Source organism: Ostrea edulis, chromosome 4 (genome assembly GCF_947568905.1).
Source record: "Ostrea edulis chromosome 4, xbOstEdul1.1, whole genome shotgun sequence".
NCBI lineage: Eukaryota > Metazoa > Mollusca > Bivalvia > Ostreida > Ostreidae > Ostrea > Ostrea edulis.
The window spans coordinates 86,352,628-86,374,371 of record NC_079167.1 but is presented as its reverse complement, the minus strand read 5'-3'; the positions used below and the strand labels follow the sequence as shown (position 1 = coordinate 86,374,371).

General features: G+C 34.2%; 2 protein-coding genes across 10 annotated transcripts in view; one reads left to right on the top strand and one right to left on the bottom strand.

Annotated features, from left to right (window-relative positions):
- The window catches only part of LOC125668091 (transitional endoplasmic reticulum ATPase), an 18,036-nt gene extending 9,624 nt beyond the window's left edge, over positions 1–8,412 (bottom strand). Inside the window, exons 1-9 of the mRNA XM_048901866.1 lie at positions 8,285–8,412; positions 7,298–7,400; positions 5,721–5,893; positions 5,506–5,586; positions 4,941–5,133; positions 4,456–4,587; positions 4,035–4,137; positions 3,600–3,733; positions 3,219–3,354 (exon numbers count right to left, since the gene is read on the bottom strand). Of these exons, the coding sequence (XP_048757823.1) occupies positions 3,219–3,354; positions 3,600–3,733; positions 4,035–4,137; positions 4,456–4,587; positions 4,941–5,133; positions 5,506–5,586; positions 5,721–5,893; positions 7,298–7,400; positions 8,285–8,301 (1,072 nt within the window). The 5' untranslated portion in view covers positions 8,302–8,412. The remainder of the gene's footprint in view (positions 1–3,218; positions 3,355–3,599; positions 3,734–4,034; positions 4,138–4,455; positions 4,588–4,940; positions 5,134–5,505; positions 5,587–5,720; positions 5,894–7,297; positions 7,401–8,284) is intronic.
- A 4,417-nt stretch (positions 8,413–12,829) lies between these two features.
- Positions 12,830–20,940, top strand: LOC125668097 (leptin receptor gene-related protein-like). Of its 9 annotated transcripts, none has more exons than XR_008802730.1 (6): positions 12,830–13,960; positions 16,055–16,123; positions 17,269–17,455; positions 17,676–17,785; positions 18,296–18,354; positions 20,077–20,315. XR_008802730.1 is itself a non-coding variant. In XM_048901877.2 (6 exons), coding segments are annotated over exons 1-5 (549 nt in total). In that variant the 5' UTR covers positions 12,830–13,778; the 3' UTR covers positions 17,961–18,003; positions 20,400–20,940. The 9 variants fall into 9 exon arrangements, 5 of the variants coding, with proteins under 5 accessions (XP_048757834.1, XP_048757833.1, XP_056020088.1 ...); XM_048901877.2 differs by lacking the exons at positions 18,296–18,354; positions 20,077–20,315 and adding exons at positions 17,960–18,003; positions 20,400–20,940; XM_048901876.2 differs by lacking the exon at positions 18,296–18,354 and adding an exon at positions 17,960–18,003.
- Positions 20,941–21,744: the final 804 nt, after the last annotated feature.

Here is a 21,744-nt window from a genome sequence, read left to right as displayed (position 1 = left end):
GTTCTGCAGGAGATAAACTTGTTCCTCAATGCTTCCTGCTGTTTCAGTCAATTTCTCTACAGTCAATTAGGAGAAATCTCCCCACATGAAGTTCCAGGTTATGATCACATGAACAGATTGCTAAGGACTCCTTTGGGGATAAGAATAAGGAGTAGAATTTAACATTTCAAGCCCAGGGCTTTTCCATTTTTCTGTCCCAGGCCCGATCATCAATATGCCAAAACCTAACATTTGCATAGGCATGAAAGGTGCTAGACTTGTTCATTTTTGTTTACATTAGTACATTAATCAAATCTAAAACTTCCCATTATGTACATGTATTTAATGCATTGATTACTGAAGATTGGAAAAATTAACTAATTTCACTTCATGTTCACAATCTATCATTTCTCAGCAAAACTATAGTATATAATAAACTAAAAATATTTCATTGCTTTCATAATCCCATCAAGAGAATTATAGAGACAAAGAGAGAGATAACTCAGTTTTGTTTATCTGTATAAAACTGGGTATTGGGATCTACTAGAAGAGTACAACAAACCATTTCCTCACTCCATAAATTTGCAATCTGTGCTTCTGCTTCATGCTAAATTTGTATAGGATTTGGCAATGTAAAGGAATTCAGGGGCTTTATCCAAGTTTTCCATTTCTCACACAGTTTATAACAGATATGGCTATCTTGAAAATGAACTCAATATATTGCTGCTTGTGAGTTTAATTCAATTGTTACTATTGGTATAGCAGTCAATAAGTCATTCATGAGACACAATGGATACGACTGAGCACACAAATCTAAAAAAGTAGACTTTCCTGTAACATCAAGTTAAAACCGTCACCAATGGTATTCTTGTAACAAATCATGAAATTTTAGCACCATGGATTTAAAACTTCTTGCAGTAAATGTCCACAACTATTGAAAGTAGTGACAAGCAATCGGGGAATAACTTAATTGATAATGGAATTAATCAGATGCACCTTTTTGATTGATCAATCGAAAAATAATTTAATTTCATTCATTTCAAATTTATGTCATAAAAATACTAAATTTACTTTATTTTTACCCTTAATTATCTTGACTAGGATAAAATCATTAAAAATTACAGCAGTTAATTATCCCATACTTTCAAATGTTATCCCAGGATAGGGATAGACCTCTTGACTTTTGTTGTTCTTCTTATTGGATGACTCAGCTTCGCCAGCCATTTTTGTTTTTATAACGTTAAGCCATGGCAGGAATATTCGTATTATTGAAAAAAATACCAATGTTGGCAATTCTTTATTTATAAAATGACAATCGATTATTCACATTGTTTCAGTTATACCGAACGACAATCGATACATCACTAGATGAAAGGAAAGTAAATGTGCATTACCCATTCATACATTACGTACATGTAATTGCAGGACCATCAATCCCCTCAAAAGTTAGACCAAATCCAATGACAAAAAGTTACATATTTTCCCAACTTTATGAGCAAAATTTTCCAAGTACATTGAAGAATAGATAATATATTGTACAACTTAAACTGGTGGGGGAAAAAAAAATATCGATAAATAGAGTAAAAAACTACATAAATGTAAATGTTGAAAAGGTTGTTTGGTTTTTCTTATGTTTTAAACTTTATTTGGATGGAAATAACAGTAAATTCAATTTTCCCAATTTATCAAAAATCAATGATGAATTTCCCAACTAAAGGGGACCAAAAAGTGCTGTGATATCCCTGAATTATAATTTTTTGCTTCTTGTAAAGCACACCAATGATTCAAATACATATTAAAGGTAATTAATATTCATGAGGACCAGGAATTGTATATACACTATGCAATGAAGCAAAAAATTATAATTTATATAAGTGTTGGAACTACATTGAAAAAAGCAGGCAACGAAATTAAGGGGAAATACTCGCTAAATGTGAGTTTAAAATTGAAACTGCGAGTAAAAAATCACAAGTGATCGCAACTTTTTGCGAGTGAAAAAAACCCGATCTTTTTTCCGGATTTCCTCGGTTTATTGGCTGTACTTTGAAGTTTACAATAATTTTGTCTTGTGCATAGAAACGCTTTACAGAGAGAATATACAAGTATTGAAAAAGTAAACGTAGATCGAATAAATAACTAAGGCCAAGGTAATCTCAGTCAGTCCTACTTCAAGCACACTTCGGGCGTCTCAGTGACATCCTAGCATGTTGCGTGCATGTCCGTGTGTACATGAAACATCATATGACAGAGTTAGTGTCACCGTTTCACGTGGTGTCCTTCTGTACTCTATAGTCAAACACTTCGATTTCGCGGGGTTTTTTTTCACTAGAATTGTTTAGATGAAATTTCCAAAAGTTTTGAACATATAGTTTGAATTGGCGACAACAGTCTTCAAGATTTCAAACCACATGATGTTGTAAATAGGTAGTAGATCTCTGGACAACGAGTACACCACACAAGTGTACCCTATGACCCTCGCCATGCATCATGTATCATTAAATTTTAAATGAAAGAATTCTCAATCTTATTTTTATTATTGCACTTTAAAGATTTTAAAAGATTTTCCCTATATTTTGATATAGAGGCATGCTTGTTTTCTTAAATTCCTGTAAAACAGCAATCGATTGAAAAATGCTAGTAAAACCTCAATTTTGCTAGTTGGAAAATAATCCACTAGCTAAAATTTGCTAGTAGTGAAAAAAGTTAATTTCGATCCCTGAAAAAGGCTAATGAGCCAAGAAACACCAAAACTCTAAACAGTCCATGGCCATCACAGCACTTTTTGGTCCCCTTTAATTGGGAAAATCATTGTATTTTGATAAATTGGGAAAATTGAGTCAGAGATCTCTGTTTGTGGTTTATGTGTTGCAATTCTAAAAATAATTCACTCTGAGGAAATCTTGATCTCAGAAAAATTTGTTGAAAATTTTTATTTTAGTATTAACTGAAAATATGGTTCAATCATGATTCTGGTTTTGAAAGTCTGACAGGCAAGTCCAGATTTCAATTTCTTAAGTCCTGCACGACAGATTATAGAAATTTTTAACACCCTAGCCTGGTCTTTTCATTTCTTTGATTTACTGTGACAGGGTCATCATTTGTGGTGATAATTGGGGGACTGAGTTTATAACCAAAATCCACAGAATATTCATGAAATTAATCCTCAAAGTTGAAATAGTGTACAGATTTTAGATGAGAAAGATGCTAAATTATGCTTTGTTTATAAAATTGAATCTTACCAAAACGCCTGAGAGCTCCGTCCACACTGTTGGGTCTGTTTGTGGCTGCCATGACGATGACATGTGCCCTCTGTTTCAGGCCGTCCATCAGCGTCAACAGCTGTGATACAATCCTTCTCTCCACTTCTCCATGTGTCTAGATAGCAGAGATCATAGCCTCTTTTTATGATTATCACAGTCTATTGAGATCGACATACTAAGCATTAACAAAGACTTGTTCCTTTTGTTACGCATAAAATTAACTTTTATCAAAAGTGTCACCGTAACGTAAAACACATACTGAAATTTACATGGTACATTTTACCAGCTCCATTTTGACAGGACTTTAAAAACAGATTCAGCTTTACCTATCGAAATTATTGAACTCTGCAATCAAATTACCTTTTCACGCTTGGGTGCAATGGCATCCAATTCATCAATGAAGATGATAGCAGGAGAATTCTTCTCTGCTTCTTCAAAGGCCTTCCTCAAATTACTCTCAGATTCCCCAGCCAACTTACTCATAATCTCAGGACCTGACAAAAGCAACTTCAAAGGTTTATGACAATTGATAAGTTTAAAACACAGAATGATTTCAATGAATGAATAATAAACAAGACCAAAACACATACATGTAATATATACGTTTTTATATAATTTACACTGTACAATATTGCAGTCTATGTTTAATATGATTACAATATACAATTGCAGTCTCCATTTCAAAAGAATATAAATTTTATATGTACACACACAAAATTAATTCTAGTAAATAGTACTGCAATCAAGAAATAATACAAAAAATGTAAGGAATCTAACGTGGTTTTTTTTTTTTACCGTTTATGAGGAAGAAAAAAGCTCCTGTTTCATTGGCTACAGCTCGAGCAATCAGAGTTTTTCCTGTACCTGGCGGTCCATACAACAATATACCTCGTGGTGGCTGTTAACATGGAAAAACAATGAAATACTTGCAAACCACAAGATGCAAATCTTGTAATGTTTCCCCCGTATATATACCAAATCTCAACTGTTTCCAATAGCATTTGTTATTGAATTTTCAACTCTTGGCAACTGCTTTGTCACAAAATATGAATTAAATTTAATGAGAGCTCCATTTCATGTCGATTTCATCATGAATTCATTGATCAGTATGACAGTTGTAAAAAAAAAAATCTTATACCCTTCCTCAAAGTCCCAAAAACTAAAAGTTATAAATTCTGATGTAAATGTAAACCTATTTCTATCTCATACAACTGACCTTGACTCCAATGGCTTTGAAGAGCTGTGGGTGCCTGAGGGGAAGTTCCACCATTTCTTTGATTTGAGCCAGCTGTTTACGACAACCACCAATATCATCATATCCAACCTCATTCAGAGCTTCCTCTTCTTCCTGTAAGATTATAAAGAATCTGTTACCATGACAAAACAATAATATCAATAATATGTTACCATGACAAAACAATAATATCAATAATATGTTACCATGACAAAACAATAACAATAATCTGTTACAATGACAAAACAACACTCTGAAGATTTGATAAAAAACTCTTTATAACCATGAATGGAACAACACAATCCAAGTTTCTTACACTTAATGCTAATCAAAAATGTTTAATTTCTGACTGACAAAAGGAAATTAGAGAGATCAAAATGTCTTGCCAATTTTGGGCATTGTTTCATTATTCTCTATTTGTAGTTATATAATTTCTTTAAAATATCTGAGATGTAAAATTCACCCACCTCACGCTTGACTGGTTCTCCTTCACAATGAATGACAGTGTCTGGTGCTACGATACAATAAGGATTTGGGTCCGTCTCTATGACTTTGAACTCTACCCCTCTCATACCTCCCCGCACCAAGAATATGTCCCCTTTTCTGATTGGTCTGTAGGCCTCTAGGAAGTAGGGTTTCAAGTACACTTCAAACAAATTTCTGAAACAAAGTCATTGTTTTTATCTCTATATCACTGACAAATACTCTCAAATCATACAATAAAACACATCAAAAGCATTATAAAATAGAAACTTCCTTTCATTCATAATAATACACATTTGTATTGAAAACAAAATTTTATTTGTAAGCAAAAAATATTGAAGAAATTCTTATTCACTCCTTTCTCTCAAATATTTCTTTTCACAAATTGGTCATTTCTTTTATACACTATAAAAACACAACTTAATGTTAACTCATTCATTAGTAAAATTTGTAGCAAACGAGTTAAAATTCCCACAACAAATCTTGCATTAAAGTAGACACTACCAAAAATTGCATTACAGTAATTGATGACTCTTATCAAAATGTTACCCTGTGAGTCCTTCCACTGTATCATCGATAGGCAGAACATGGATTCTCTTTCCATACTTCACATCGGGACAGGCCTGGATACTGAAAATAGATCAGAAATGCAATCCACATCTCAATTTCTTCCCCTAAAACAATGTTGACCTCTATCTTGGAATGCCTATGTTAGACTTCATCTTTAAGAATCTGTGTTTGTCACGTATAGATTGGGACCCTACCTGACTATGTCCCCCAAGCGTACTCTCAAGTTGTTCCGGACACACCTGTTGATTCGGATTTTGTCATCGCTGACTGTGTCATCAGATAACACTATACATACAGTGTCTTTCCGTCTTTTCCCCTTCAAAAGAACTGTGTCTCCACGAAATAACTGCAGCTCATCCATTTTGCCCTGGAAATCACAAACATATCAATGTCTACAATTCATTCACACATAATGGATTGCTAAATGCCTAAATCAAAACATATCTACAACCTAACTGGACAAAAAAACTTGCATCAAATATTTTACAATATTCTACTACAACACTGACTAAAAAATTAGGTAAAAGGAATTTAGCGAAACAGACTGAATTTGGGACCCCACAATATCTCTATTTGTTTACCTAAATCATGACACAAAAGTATCACCAAACTCAGGACACCACAGTATCACAAGAATTAGGTGTTTTCCATGAGCTGGACACAAATGTTACCCGCATAATCTCAAATTGTTCATTTCATCAGCTGCTGACAACTTTTAAATCAACAAGAATATAAATTATAGTAGTACTCTAAATTATAGTAGCAAACAGTGCTAGAATTTTTTTCTTTTCATACTTATTTTTTTTTTTTTTTTAAATACATATACAAAGTACCAAGAACTCTATCTCTACTATCAATGTTGAAGCTTTTGAATGAACAAAAATGTAATTGTTTGATTTTCTTTGTTAAATTTAGTTTGTGGTGACGGTCTGAAATAAATACACAAATAAATACCAGTATTGTTGTTCAAACAGAACTTTACTTACAATAACCCCTGACCATTTTTACTATTCATTTGCTACACGAAATGTATCACATTTTGCTTTTCCTAGAAGATATAATCTTGCATTATTTTACAGACAATAACATTCTACGTATGTTGATCCCACCTTCATTGCTTATCATCAAAACCGCCTCCATAAAAGGCACCTGCTGTATCAAATATTGATGAACACAAATGACATCATTATACCACTACACTAGGGCTGTCAAAGATTAAAAAAATTATCAGGTTGGGACAGTTTAGAATTTTTTAACTTGGGTTAAGGTATTTTGGTTCGGGTCTGTATGTCTATTTTAAAAATGTAATATACAAGTTAGAATCAAAAACCTTTATTGTATTTTGTTACAATAATATACTTGCGGGTATGGACTCTAGTTTAGACTTAACATCCACGATACTAGAAACAGCATTGTCACTTCTACTCCTTTCCATTTCATGCTTTCAATGTTTTGTCATTAACAATGTTGATCCTGTGGCATATTTTTAATGTGTCTGACATATCTTACATACTGTCATTGTTTTGTCCACAATGCCATCATTTAACAATTGATCAAAATACAGCCACATTTGAGGGATATGATGCCATTTTGTTTAAATGGATTTCTAATAATGGTTCTATATTAAAAAGTGGACCCAAATCAAAATACAGAAAAATGGAACCGAACCTGACTCAAACAACACGACCTGCGGTTTTCAGTTATTTCGGGTACTCATTGCAGCCCTAACCTACACCTGTACAAGACGGTATAGGTAAATTATTGTAAATACCTGAGACAGAGACACCACAGAATTATCTTCATTAATGGCCTCTTCCACCAATAATCTGTTGGGCCGATCTTTCTTTTTGAGGATGGCTGTAGCCAGATCATCACTGAAAATTACATGTTATCATTAGTAAATAATTGTTTTTCATGTTCTAAAGGAAAATCTATAATACAATTAAATAAAACAAAACATTCAACTAAAGATAACACTGGTATCTGACTATCTTTTTAATTTGACATAATATATCATATTTCATAAACAGGGTATATACTTTTTATGTTACAAATATTGGACCTGGCACAGTTAGACAAAAAACTTAAGCCCTCTCTCTCTCTATTTTATGACTTATAATGTAAGTATAATGTTTAACAGCAGCACATAGTGCATGTTTATTAAAAATTTGGGTATGCACTGCTCTCTTCTTAACTATAACTTCGAGACTTTCTAAAATGAAAGTGGGATTATATGTTACACAAGTGAGAGCTGGCTGTGACACGTCTGTATTTAGAACATGACGTCATCATGTAAACAGACAAAGGGGGATCCAGGATTTCCCTGTTTTAGTTTATCATTTATAAGCGTTTTTTAGAACAGCGTGTTCTATTGAATTATTTTGTTTTAAGACGAACAGACCTATCAAATCTTAAATCGCGTTCATAATGCGCTGTACTATTGATCACGCAGCGAGAGTCGTCTGCAAATTCAGACACGTCCTTTGTCCAATCTGATATAAAGATTTTTTTTTTAAAAATCATAACCAGCGCTTAACTATATCGCTTTTTAATGAAACTAAATGCAGAATCCTCTTTGAATACAGCGATTGTTTTTCTCTAAAAATGAAAATAGAAGATTCCTGAAATGATGACTTGCTGATTTTGAAAAACTAGGACTACCGGCGTAAGAAATATTCATGAAAACGAAGTAAATTTTCGTCAAAATTTCATTAAGACGAAACTGATATATACATAATAACATAATGAAATCCCTTACTTTGTTCCTTCTGCCATTGTGTGTGTAATCTTTGTAAATGATCGTCTTTCTGAAAGCAACTTCACGACGCAATGTTCGTGAGCACAAAATGGCTGTTAAAGTTCTAAAAAGAAAAATCTCGAATACAAACTCTATATTTCCGGAATATTAATAGCGCTGACGTGTTCTGTCATTCGTTGAAACATACCTATTTTTTAACTGAATGAGTAACTAAAGTGTTAAATGAATAAAGAAAGAAATAGATAAATGAAAAAGATGATTGAAGATAGAAATGTCCATCATCCTTGCTTTATCATTTTTATAATTGGTGGTGGTGGTGGTGGTGGGGGGGGGGGGGGTAATATTATTATGACATTGCGACTTTTGTTAATTCCGTTTGATTGATGAATAAAATAATTTACCGGTATTATATTTTAAAATTTAATAACATATGCACACGAAGGGGTTGTGATGGTGTATGGGGGTGGGGGGTATACGTAGATTGTGATGTGCCAGATACTGTAGCAATTTAGAAATGTCAAACAGTATACGTAGGTCCTGCTCTCTTACAGCGATTGGGGTGGCGTGGATGAGGTAGGAGGGGTATTTCACTAATGTCCCCATTTTAAAGATCTATCCAAGACCTTATAGGATTTCCCCCTCCCTTGCTTCTGGCTCTTAGTGACAAAACTTAGATCCATCAAAATCATCAAATATTGTACTTTTTAAAAAATTTATTTATTTATTTTAGAAAATCGTGTCTTGTCTCAGCCGATCAATCGGTTTTTGTTGAAAGTACATTTTCTTTATAAGTCATCCTTCAATACGTACATGACACACATTGTAAACTTGAATTCTCTGACACACACTGTAAACTTGAATTCTCTGATGTACATTTGTATTCTCTGATACACACTGTAAACGTGCATTCTCTGACACACACTGTAAACTTGAATTATATGACACACAATGTAAACTTGAATTCTCTGATGTAAACTTGCATTCTCTATCTGAGACTGACATACATTGTAAACTTGAATTCTCTGATACACTGTAAACTTGAATTCTCTGATGTAAACTTGAATTCTCTGACACACATTGTAAACTTGAATTCTCTGACACACACTGTAAACTTGAATTCTCTGACACGCACTGTAGCCTAAACTTGAATTCTCCGACACACACTGTAAACTTGAATTCTCTGACACACACTGTAAACTTGAATTTTCTCTGTCAGGTTAATTCAGATACTGAAATGCCTGTGAAAACTAAAAACCAATCTTTGAATTCACAAAATTATCATCTTCCAATTATATCTGCCGGGATGAAGACTCAGAGTAAAATTTTCTAATTGCCCTGGCTATCGGGCTTCGTTAACAAATGAGAATATATAAGATCAGTTTACATTGGTCAAGCATTGTAGATTATGTAATTTGCATCGGAAAGCATTTTTCAAAACGTGCAACATAGATTTGAAAATAGTAGGTCTAATCTTGACATTCTCTGACACACACTGTAAACTTGAATTCTCTGATGTAAACTTGAATTCTCTGACACGCAATGTAAACTTGAATTCTCTGACACGCACTGTACACTTGAATTCTCTGATACACACTGTAAACTTGAATTCTCTGACACACACTGTACACTTGTATTCTCTGACACACACTGTAAACTTGAATTCTCTGATGTAAATTTGTATTCTCTGATACACACTGTAAACGTGCATTCTCTGACACACACTGTAAACTTGAATTCTCTGACACACACTGTAAACGTGCATTCTCTGACACACACTGTAAACTTGAATTCTCTGATGTAAACTTGAATTCTCTAATGTAAACTTGAATTCTCTGACACACGTTGTAAACTTGAATTCTCTGACACAAAATCACCAAATTGCGAATCTTGTCCACTCGGTGGGATTTTTCTACACTACATCCAATATAATGAATGATTCTATGACTTCATTTTTGGCGATTTGAATGATTTCTACTCGCTGTGTTGCCGGAGTTTTTAGAAAGATGACGTCCTTTAATTTAACGTTTCAATAGATGCGAACTCGTTATAATGATGAGATAACTAACTCGTTAGAACGAGATAATCAGCTCGTTATAACGAGTTAGATTTTTTTTCTAAAGTCATCCATTATAACAACGAATATTGTAATGACTGTTGTAATAGCATTAACTCGCCCAAGACAAAAATAATGACTTTGAACAAAGTTACATGGTAAAGTAAAAATCAGAAAATTTCTCTTTTCAAAAGAAAGCAGTTGATGATTTTGTTCAGGAATACAAATATCCTGGTGTACACGTCAGTAACTCGGGAGTTTTTTTTTAACCTTGCTCAGATCAAAATGAATTATGTGAAAAGGCTAACATTGACAATATGGCAATTATACACAATTTCCTTTTGTAATTTATAACAAGCCTTCAAAGTCTATTCTATAGTATGGTTGTTAAATTGGGGGAATCCTTTGGCTTCCAAAATTGAAGAAAAAATATTACAATGGATAAAATTACTAACAAATTGAAATGTGAAACATTGTATATTAGATACTGTAAGGCTATTATTGGTGTTCATAATACCCCACTAATTTCAGTTTTATTCGAACTTGTATATTATGAGATATTATTTTATAAACAAGGCACTAAGAAAATGAACAACAAAATGGCAAATTAAAAACCTATGTTACATTGAAAAGTACACGTTAGCTTTGGTAGAGAACACTCTCTCTATTTGGTTAACAATTTTGATTAGAAAAAAAACTACTCAATTCAGAGATGGAGGAATCGTCATGCGATGAGTTATACTTTCCCAGCTTTGATTTCTTAAAATAGGGGCGAGGGGGATGGGGTGGGGGTGGGGGCCCATCCTTCGCTACATGGGTTCAATTCACAACTCCCAAGTTTAAATTCTTCTCATTCACTACTGATCTAGTCAAAAATAGTGGGATTGACCGGGGGGGGGGGGGGGGGGGGGGGAGCCATCCAACAATCTATTTTTTGCATATAAAAATAACATATTATAATGATCGGCATTGTTAAGAAAATGTGGACCCCCCCCCCCACCCCCTCGACTCGGTGTGTCTGCAATCTATGTGCTTCATAAAATATTTCAAATGCAATGTGTATCTTGTATGATCTTGTTGAATTTACGTCAAATGAGTTCAGTTCTCAATGACCGTGTACATATATCGCGTGTGTGACAGTGTGGCGAGCATCTTTTAGATGAAATCAATAGTGAATATTTCTTACTCTGTGATATGCTTGCATCGGTGAATAATCTTGCGTATTCAACAAAACGTTGTTTAGTATAGTACTGACAAAGGTCTTCAAATATTATCTATTCTTTGAGTCGACCGATGTTCTCTCTCTCTCTCTCTCTCTGTTTTTATCCATCGTCGTGTGATGTGCGTCGGTCATAAACTTTTTCAAGAACATTTTGATTATATAAGTTTCTTCTCTTGACAGCAACTTCGGGTAAATCTTGAGCGGAACAAAACTTGGAAAATTCATGGACTATGACTCCCTGAGGGATTGGGCCAAAAACCATCAAAATTTTCTTCACTCCTGGACATCAAGCAGTCATACTATTTGCATGATTATAATACACCCTCTACCAAATTTATGAAATTCATGACTCTGGGTTTAGGGTCCAGGCCTCAAGGTGTGGCTTGTATTGCAAATGCATTATATATATCTTAGAAAAACTTGTTTACTTCTGGACATCAAGAAGGCAATATGTTGACATGATTATTATAATGAGATGACTCTGGGGCGTTATTACATGAGCAAGCAAGCATTGAAGTTTTCTACTGAATATTCCCAGAGTAGGAGTTTTGGGCTCTATATAAGCTATGGTCCTATAAATGCACGTACGAGATCGCCACCTAATGATATGTTAGAAATGTTTAAAAATTGTATTACTTTAAATTAATAATTTGAAATTTCATGCAGTCATATGATGTATCATACTTAGATGGTCCATGGTTACATGATTGTACAAAGTGCGTACGTAATGAGAGCACAAACTTTTCACGATATCTCTGGATAGACAGTTGCAGATTTAGAAGAGGCTAGCCTGTGGTTTGCAACCCCCCCCCCCTTTTTGATAAAAGCGCTTGGAGTCTTTATCTCTCCCCCCCCCCCCCCCCCCTTTCTCGGGCAAAAAGGGCACAAAAGTCCCCCTTCTTCGATTTTTTTTTTTTTGACGTTGGTATAGGCCTAGAGATGCATTCGACCATGATTTTTTCAAAATACAGTTTGTACAGCCCTACATGTAGATCTAATCCATGTGAAAAATGAAAAAAAAAAATAATTTCTTGGCCTTTTCTAAGATTAGAATATGATGGCATATTTTTGTGCCCATCTGTTTAATTGTTTTTATTTTGTTTATTTTTATTTCATTTTGTTTGTTTTAAAAATAAACCTTTTACTTTTCTCTCTCTCTCTCTTTTTGATGTTATATTGGTTTTCAGTTTACATTTTAAAGAGAACCAGTTTACTATCGACTCGGAATACCTTTGAAGTTATCATTTATTCACTAGTGTATGACTATTCGTCAACAAAAGATGGCCGGAATTAGATGTAAGTCTTGGTACCACATATTACAATTTAGAGTGTAAGAGAAAGTATGCCGTCCATGAAAATGTTACATAATCCCAACAGTTTTGTAAATGCTAATTTATTTACCTGTAGTTGACTATTGTAACATTGAAGTGACTGGGTCTGGTAATTTCGGAGTATGCCCACTAGGCTTCTAGCCTAATAATTAATATGGAAATAACTTACCATGGGTGTGTTGGGCCTCAGTGTTTGGTCCGGCCACGCCCATTAACTACTATACTTGCAAATTTTACAGGCAATGTTGGTAATGAAGATTGTTTTATTAGACAGTTGTCTATTTCAAAATGTTTTCTGATGTCATCTGTTGATGATGACTTCTGCAATTCTGAATGATATTGGGAGTCAAATATTATGTACATAAACTAGCCTAACCTTGTATATATCTAGGTCTGTTTGAGCACAGTGTAGCTAGGTATACTTATATGAATTAAATTTAATAATTTATTGAACTGTACCATAAATACAATAGATTGCTCCCCTTTGCTGGGTCAATCTGAGGTCTGTGTAATTCACAGTTAGGAGTAATCTTCATAAATAAAAACAATCGGGATATCTTCATCCTGCTGTATGTGTTGCCCCATATATGTAAGACTCTAAAGTGAGTTGGTCGCTCCAATATCAAAACCTTACATAATGATACAGTCTGATTGAAATCAAACCTCTCACTTCGCTCGATATATGGACAGTAGCTGCCCTAAAATCATTTGCTGCTGTTAAATATTACAAAGGATGTTGAGGAAAAACTGAAGGTTGTGCTGAAAAAGGGAGATTACTTTTAAAGATATGCAACTCATCTAAATTGTTGTGAAATTCAGAAAGCTACACCACAAAGTGATGTCACTGTACTTTTTAATTTTGGTAAAAATAGAAAACTTATATGTACGATGAGAAACATGTATTGCTGCAAACTTTTAGCGATCCAAACTACCAGCTGTACTCCAAACTACAGTTGTGTTTCAGAAATGGCAATGTTTTTAAGGGTAAATACAAGACAGATTAATAATGCAAGGCTTTTTAAATTTCATGTTGATGCTCCTCTCTCCTGGCTTTCCATGACTTCTACAGCGTAAGTATTCACTAAGTTCTACTTTAATACTCACAAGTTACAGTAATTGTGCTGGTTATTAGATAGGTGTTTACAAAGTTATATTTACACATGCATGACACTAGCCAATTGATAGATAAATAACTGCATTTATTTAATTATTTAACAGGATTGATATGAATGAAAAATAGGGCTGAAATGATTCACCGAAATATTGATACTGTTCAATATAAACGCTTGATTCAATGTTTGATAAATTTTATAAAATTGGGTTTGGTAAAATACTTTGGGCTTGAATTGTACTTGTTATTTTTACATGCACGAGGGACAAATAGGCGTCCGACAACGGTCAGATTGTTGTTAGCCTGAAGTCCGACAAAAACAATAAACTTATTAATCAGTTCAAACTAGGCCTACAGAGCCAACAGGCATCTTACTGTTACACAGTTTGGAAACAGTTTTAATAAGATTGTGACTGTGAATCTTCGTTATTAATTTTTCTTCAAAGTTATCATTGGTTTCTTCTGTAAGTATTGCAATATGTATCGTATGATGAAGGAGGCATATTGTTTCAGCCCTAATGAAATAATTTCCTGTATATTATGTATTGCCATTACACACTGACTTTGTAAGGAGGTACTGTGTGGAGAGTCAGGCAGTGCTCCTGTCAATCAGTGATTTCATTATCAGCATCACGTGTCTTGTATTTTTAGCTCACCTGAGCCGAAGGCTCTAGTGAGCTTTTCTGGTCAAAATTTGTCCGTTGCTTGGCGTCGGCATAAACTTTTCACATTTTCATCTTCTTCTCCAGAACCATTGAGCCAATTTCAACCAAACTTGGCACAAAGCATCCTTTGGTGAAGGGCTTTCAAGTTTGTTCAAATGAAGGGCCATATCCCCTTTGAAGGGGAGATGATCATAAAAATGCAAAAATAGGGTGGTGTCATTTAAAAATCTTCTTCTTAAGAACCACTGGATCTGAGGAGTTTAAATTTACATGAAAGCTTCCTCACATAATGCAGATTCAACTTTGTTAAAATCATGACCCCTAGGGGTAGGATGGGGCTACAATAGGGGATCAAAGTTTTACATGCAAATATAATGGGGAAATCTTTAAAAATCTTCTTCTCAAGAACCACTGGGCCAGGAAAGTACATATTTACATGAAACCTTCCTGACATAGTCCAGATTCAATTTTGTTAAAATCATGGCCTGGTGGTAGGATATGGCCACAATAGGGGATCAAATATATAAGGAAAGCATTAAATATCTTCTTCTGAAGATTCATTGGGCCAGAAAAGTTGACATTTACATGAAAGTTTCTTGACACTAAGTGCAGATTCAAGTTTGTAAAAATCATGGCCCCCAGGGGTAGGTTGGGGCCACAATAGGGACCAAAGTTTTACATTCGAATATATATGTAAAATCTTTAGATATGGGCCAAGGTGACTCAGGTGAGTGATGTGGCCCATGGGCCTCTGGTTAAAGTAGATGCCATTATTTTCATCAGGTCTCCCACAATGTCTTATTTTAACAATTTACTGATGTAGCTCTTTCTGCATTTTATACAGACAACATAAATAGTCACAATTTGGTGATGTCATGGATGAGATACTGCCTTTTCAGAGTGTCTTTTTAAAAGAGCAGAAATAAAGTTTGGGTATTTTTGGGCCATGTTCAGCATCATTGTTGTACAGCACAGGTTTGGGCCCATACTAATCTTTATAAATCATAAGCATAACACCTGAAAACAAGTATATCTTAGAATATAGTTGAACTTCGGTAACTCGAACATTGATTTCTCAAATACCATGAAGTGAGTTGGAAGTCCCAACTGCATTTTCTTTAGGTATTTGACCCTGATATATATACATATATATAATCAGAAACACTGTAAAAGGACAATATATTTTTAAACAAGAGGCAGAACTCATATATTACTTTTATGTTAGCCAGCAATTTCTCATCCTGAAATATGATACTTAGCAACATATCACGGTGACCTTACAAAGTCTTGTGTTGGATGTGCAGTATTTTCTCCATTTGTAAATAGCATTCCTTGTTTTGTCCGTTTGTGTTTCTGTGATTTTTTAATGTATTTTTTGTATAATTTAGATTAATAGCCCTGGCCTTTTCCGCAGCCATTGGGATCACATTCCTCGTACTGGGATGCGCCCTGTTTGAGTAAGTTACAAAAACAATGACAAAAAATTCAAGCTCAGGTTCACTGGAGTAAACACTTACATCAGGAGAGTGAAATTCTATCATTTGTGTAAAAATTTAAAATAAGCCATATGTATACACCCATTTCATGTCAGCAAATTTGTAACAAAAGTTGTTTTATGCCATTTCCCCCACCCCAGAAAAATGTATGGTTATGCCCCTGCATAGCACAGTGGTTATATCTTTATGCCCCCTTTGAAAAAGAGGGGGTCATATTATATTGCTCTTGTTGGTAGGTCGGTCTTTAGACAAAATCTTGTCCACTCACTATCTTGAGAACCCTTTGATTGACAGACTAACTTGATACACTGGTATATCACAAGGAGTAGATGAAGCCTATTGATTTTGGGTTTACATAGTCAAAGGTCAAGGGTCAAACTGGACATAGAAATATATAGTTTCCTATTTTTTGAGAGTCATTTGCTTGATTGACACTAAACTTGGTACACTGGTACATCCTAAGGAGTAATGACCCCTATTGATTTTGAGGTCACATGGTCAAAGATCAATTCATTCTGGACATAAGAAGATATTGTCCATATCTTGAATTGTTTTGGCACTACTATCAATTAAATGATACATGTCATGATGTGTATAATCCTCTTTCAATTTTACACCATCTTAAACATTTCTTGTTAGTAATTGTAAATTAAATGTACAGACCCATTTGATGAATTTTTAGACTGTTAAGGTATAGGCAAATAACCAACTGTAAAGCATGTAAAATACAGGGGTGGATCCAGGAATTTTTGAAAGGGGGATCTACCATTATTTTGGTTTTCAAAGGGGGAGGGGGTCCACCCTCAAAATGTGTTATTTTTTACCTTTTCTTAGCAAAATTTTCTGATGAAAGAAGGAGGAGGGGGGGGGGGGGTTCCAACCCAAGGAACACCCCCTCTGGATCCACCACTAAAATATGTTTTCTCTGCTGTAACTTGTATTGATCAGATGTTGTAAAATCACCACATTATGTTTATAATCTTATGCCCATAGAAATAATGTTTAATCACCACTGTGACATGTGTAATATCATATGCTTAAAGAAATGATGTTTGAACAATATTGTGCTATAACAACTTAACTTCCTTTGACTTTCTGTTATGCAGGAACTGGTGGCCAATGTTTGTGTTATTTTTCTACTTCCTGTCACCCGTCCCCACGGTGATATCTCGTCGTTTGAGCGGCAGTCTCGATTCCTCCAGTAGTGCCCTGGTTGAACTCTGTATATTTTTTACCGTCGGGATTGTGATTTCAGCGATTGGTTTACCCATTGTGTTAGCTCGAACCTTAGTTGTAAGTTTGATAATGGAATGTGGCACGGATATCAACTGCAAAAAATTCTATGGAACAAAAAAATATATTTCTTAAATAGTGGTTTAAAAAGTTAAAACAAAATATGCTTGCTGATCTTACAGAAGGGGAATTATGTATCATATCAATGTTAATGTTTGGTATCTACTTGTACTTCATTAATGATCAGATTGACAATGATTGTAATCCCATTCTGTTGCAGATCCAGTGGGGAGCTTGTGGTTTGGTCTTGGCTGGGAATGTCGTCGTATTTCTGACAATCCTGGGATATTTCTTCGTGTTTGGAAATGATGACCTCGACTACTCCTCATGGTGATCAATCAGATCTGTTTTTTTTTAAATTTCACTTTGTAACAGACATGGAGAAACATTGTAGTAGGTGATCCATGACTGCGAGACTATTGTACAGTTCGTGTCGACGTCAGTCATAACGTTACTTTTGTAATTTACGGCCATGAAAAATAACAAGGTGTCTTTCTATTGTAGACTTGTCCTCAGTGAAAACTTTATTTGTGAATTTGTAATATATGGTAAGACAAAACTTATATCTCTGCATCCCTGACATGATCTTATCGACCTCCCATGTATATTGCCCAATGTGTGCAACCATTAACAGCTTCATCTATATTTAGGTGCATACTTAGATTAATCTCAATGATTGATAATGGGATAGGAGATAAACAATAAACGTGGTATGTTAGTTAGCAGTGATTTATCAGATGTAAAAGTGGGTGTGTCCATTGTATAGACCCTAGACTCATTTATTTTCCACAACACTCTCTTTTCTGGACAGTATATGCATGTGTCACTATCTGATTATAGAAATGGTCATGCGGCTGGTACATGTATCATTAGAACCCTATAAGGCATTGTTTGTACAGGCAAGTGTTTGTTTTGACTCTAAACTAAAATAAGACTATAATATCCATTCTCTTTGTTTTTTTTTTTTTTAAGTACATGTTTACCAATACTTGCAGTATTGCAATTTTTTTCAGAAAGTTGTTAATCAGGGGACACATTTTTCATTTTTGTAAAATAAATGGTAGAAATCACACAAATGGATTTTACTTCTTTCAGAAATGTATGTAAAGTGTATGTTTATCACACTGAAAGAAAGTTCCCACCTTCAAACTTTCTGCCAAAAACATCATAGTTTAATTTTATCATTAATTGTAAATATTTCCATATATGGTAACTTTGTTCTCGGCTGTGTTTATGAACAAATTCTGGTAATGATTTGATAATACTTGTACGCCAACATTCTTCATGACTATATATACTACAGTATTTAATTAATATTTATGAACAAATTACGATAATTGTATGATTTTTATTATCTACTATAAGTATTTGTCACTGATTGTGCAAATCCACTCAGTAGCAGAATAGACCATAGTTAACATATCCTGTGGATATTTCTTGTGCACATATAAACATTGATATACTTAATTACTTTATTAATTTTTTTTATTAGGAGTTTATTTTTGGCCAAATATGAGGTTTGCTGTATAGTTTTTAGTCATCTAATACATAATAAGTCATGATCAGTATTAGAGACTAGCATATGTAATATATACAACATAGATTGATTCCTGATGACTGTGTTTCTGCACGACTGGGGATTTCATGTTTAACCGTTGAAATAGTGTTAAAACTGTGCTTTATGATATGTATATTGATCTGTCATTCAAGCATGAAACCTATCCTTGTATGTTCATACAAGTAACATATAGTGAAAGAGTGAGATCAAAGGTGACCTCAGCTTAGTTTTATGGCCCCGAACCAGAATCAAAAGATTCGACAACTTTTCAATTTACGGAGACCTTTAAGATACAGATAACTGTATTATGTGTATCGTATATTGGGTAACTGTTAGACTGGAGATGTTGGGTGTTTAGTGGATGAGGAAAATTCGCTAAAACTAAAAGTGCCACAATTTCTATTCGTATAAGTGATACACTTGTTGCATGAAATTTTGTCAAAAAATGAAGGGCTAAGATTTCGAACTACGTTTTTCAGAAAAATCCACTACTAGATATTACCAATATCAAAATTACCCAATATATGGTACATAGGTCCCTGTTGTGAGTATTGAAAGTTTCAAAAAAATGAAATGTGTTAATTTGACATTTATGTTGCTGTTAAATCTCTCCCTATCGGAGCTTTTTTTGTTTTTTTAAAAATATATTTTTTTGCATACAAGTCAGTTTGATATACTTACTAAATGAGCATTGAAATTTACTATCAACTTAAACTGACCCTATTGAATTTTCGGTGATGAAAACTTTTGTACTGTACTGTATGTGTACTTGTTTTAGCAGGATTCAATATTTTAGCAGGATTCAGTATTTTAGTGCCTTTTGCAATTAAGCAAGGGTGCTAATTTATGGCTGCGCTAAAGTCAGAAAACCTCTACTGACCAAATGTCATACATAGAAGAAGCGCTAAATCACAAATAGCCCAAATAGTGCATGAGCTCCGACTTCGTCAAATTTTTAATAGGCAAAAATGAATACACATACAGTAGTAAACTCTGCCCTATTTAACAGGAAAACTGTATGTCATCTAGTTTTGTCTGTGACCACTTCATACTTTTATACTAGGTACTAAGAGCAGATTTGAAGGATTCTACCCAGTAACCATGGTACAGAGTGCTTGTAGTCTGTCCTATTGCGATAGATTAACTGATGCAGCGAATGTATTGAAGATGCCTAGCATGTTAATATTATGATTCGTTATTTATGATTTTCTGTTATTCTGCAATGATTTTATATAAGTTTACTACAGCATGTACATGTATGTGTTTGTTTATTTAATAAAACAAAAAAGTGTGAAATTTAAATTGTTTTATGTTTTCTGAAGTTTAGCTCACCATAGCCAAAGTCCATCTGTCTGTGAAATTTCTACACAATTTTTACTTCTCCAGAACCAATGGGCCAATTTCAACCAAACATGGTACAAAGCAGTGGTGGGTGAAGAGATATGATCCAATTAAAAACCCTCAAAGGGAAATAATTTAGAAATAGTGAAAGAAAGTTGAAATTATTTGAAAATCTTCACAACCATGCACTGCTGATCCAGAAAAGCCAACGTCACTGGTAGGAATTAAGGCTTTCATAATAAAGATCAAGATTGTTCAAACCATCACCCTTTGTGACCAGATAGGGCATCAAGGAGAAATTTTACAAGGCTATAATTTTGTCGCATTGATATGCAAACATATCCTCATTTAGTGAACTTCAAGTTTAAGGACATGCGTGGTGTTTCTAAATAATGTATAATTTTTTGTGACATTTTAGGTACTATTCACTTGCACCATAGATTATTTTTACAAATAAACGGGATATATTACCAGGTTTGTTTTAGAGTTAGCATATACATATATTTTGATAGTTTCTGGTTGTGATAAGTAAAACGTATTGTCAACTCTTTTGTATTACAAAAGGTTGTACATATTGACATTACTATGTCATATTAGCAAAGAAGTGGGGAAAAAAATCTGGTTCAATCGGGGGTTGAACCCAGGACCATTGCATTAACCATAGAGCTAACCATGCAGGCTGATATATGGAATATGGTAATTATTTTACTAAAATATGAAATATAAACTTATTCCGAATTTCATACAAGACGAGATGAAAATATAATTTTAGAAAAAAATATCAGAAACATTGCATATGACCTTAAACCATGACCCTCCAAGGATCACAATAGGAGATGAGAAGATATGGTGATTTCTCCCCCATATTTCATACAAAATGGTCAAAAATTCCTCGTGGCCTGGAGATCATGAAACCGACCAGTGTTCATAATTCTCTCTAAGGTTGAAATATTGATTTTGCTCATTGGCTGCTTTCATGCAGTGCTCAAATTGTATGAACAGTAGGCATGTTTCAGATTTCTCTACTTACAACCAAAGTGACTTTAGGTCACCATAGTTACAAAAGGTAGCAATCAATAACTGTATAATACATTTATCATCTGACTACTGCCACATTTTGTGTGGGTCACCAATTTCTACAGACTTAGAGAATGAGTAGGATCAGTGAGCATGAGTAGAATTCATGAGTATGGGTATGATTGGCAGGTAACAAAATTAGGGGGAAATACTCGCCAAATGCGAGTTGAAAAATGGACTTGCAAGTAAAAAATCACAAGTAATCGCAACTTTTTGCGATTGAAAAAAAAAAGCCCGGTCTTTCCCTCGGATTTCTTTGGTTTATTGGCTGTACTTTGAAGTTTACAACAATTTATCTTGAGCATAGAAACGC

Coding starts and splice junctions, on each gene's coding strand:
- LOC125668097 (XM_056164111.1), top strand. CDS start 13,779: ATGAGAAACATGTATTGCTGCAAACTTTTAGCGATCCAAACTACCAGC. Junction 13,961..16,054: donor CTTTCCATGACTTCTACAGC/GTAAGTATTCAC, acceptor TGTATAATTTAG/ATTAATAGCCCTGGCCTTTT. Junction 17,456..17,675: donor TGTTAGCTCGAACCTTAGTT/GTAAGTTTGATA, acceptor ATTCTGTTGCAG/ATCCAGTGGGGAGCTTGTGG.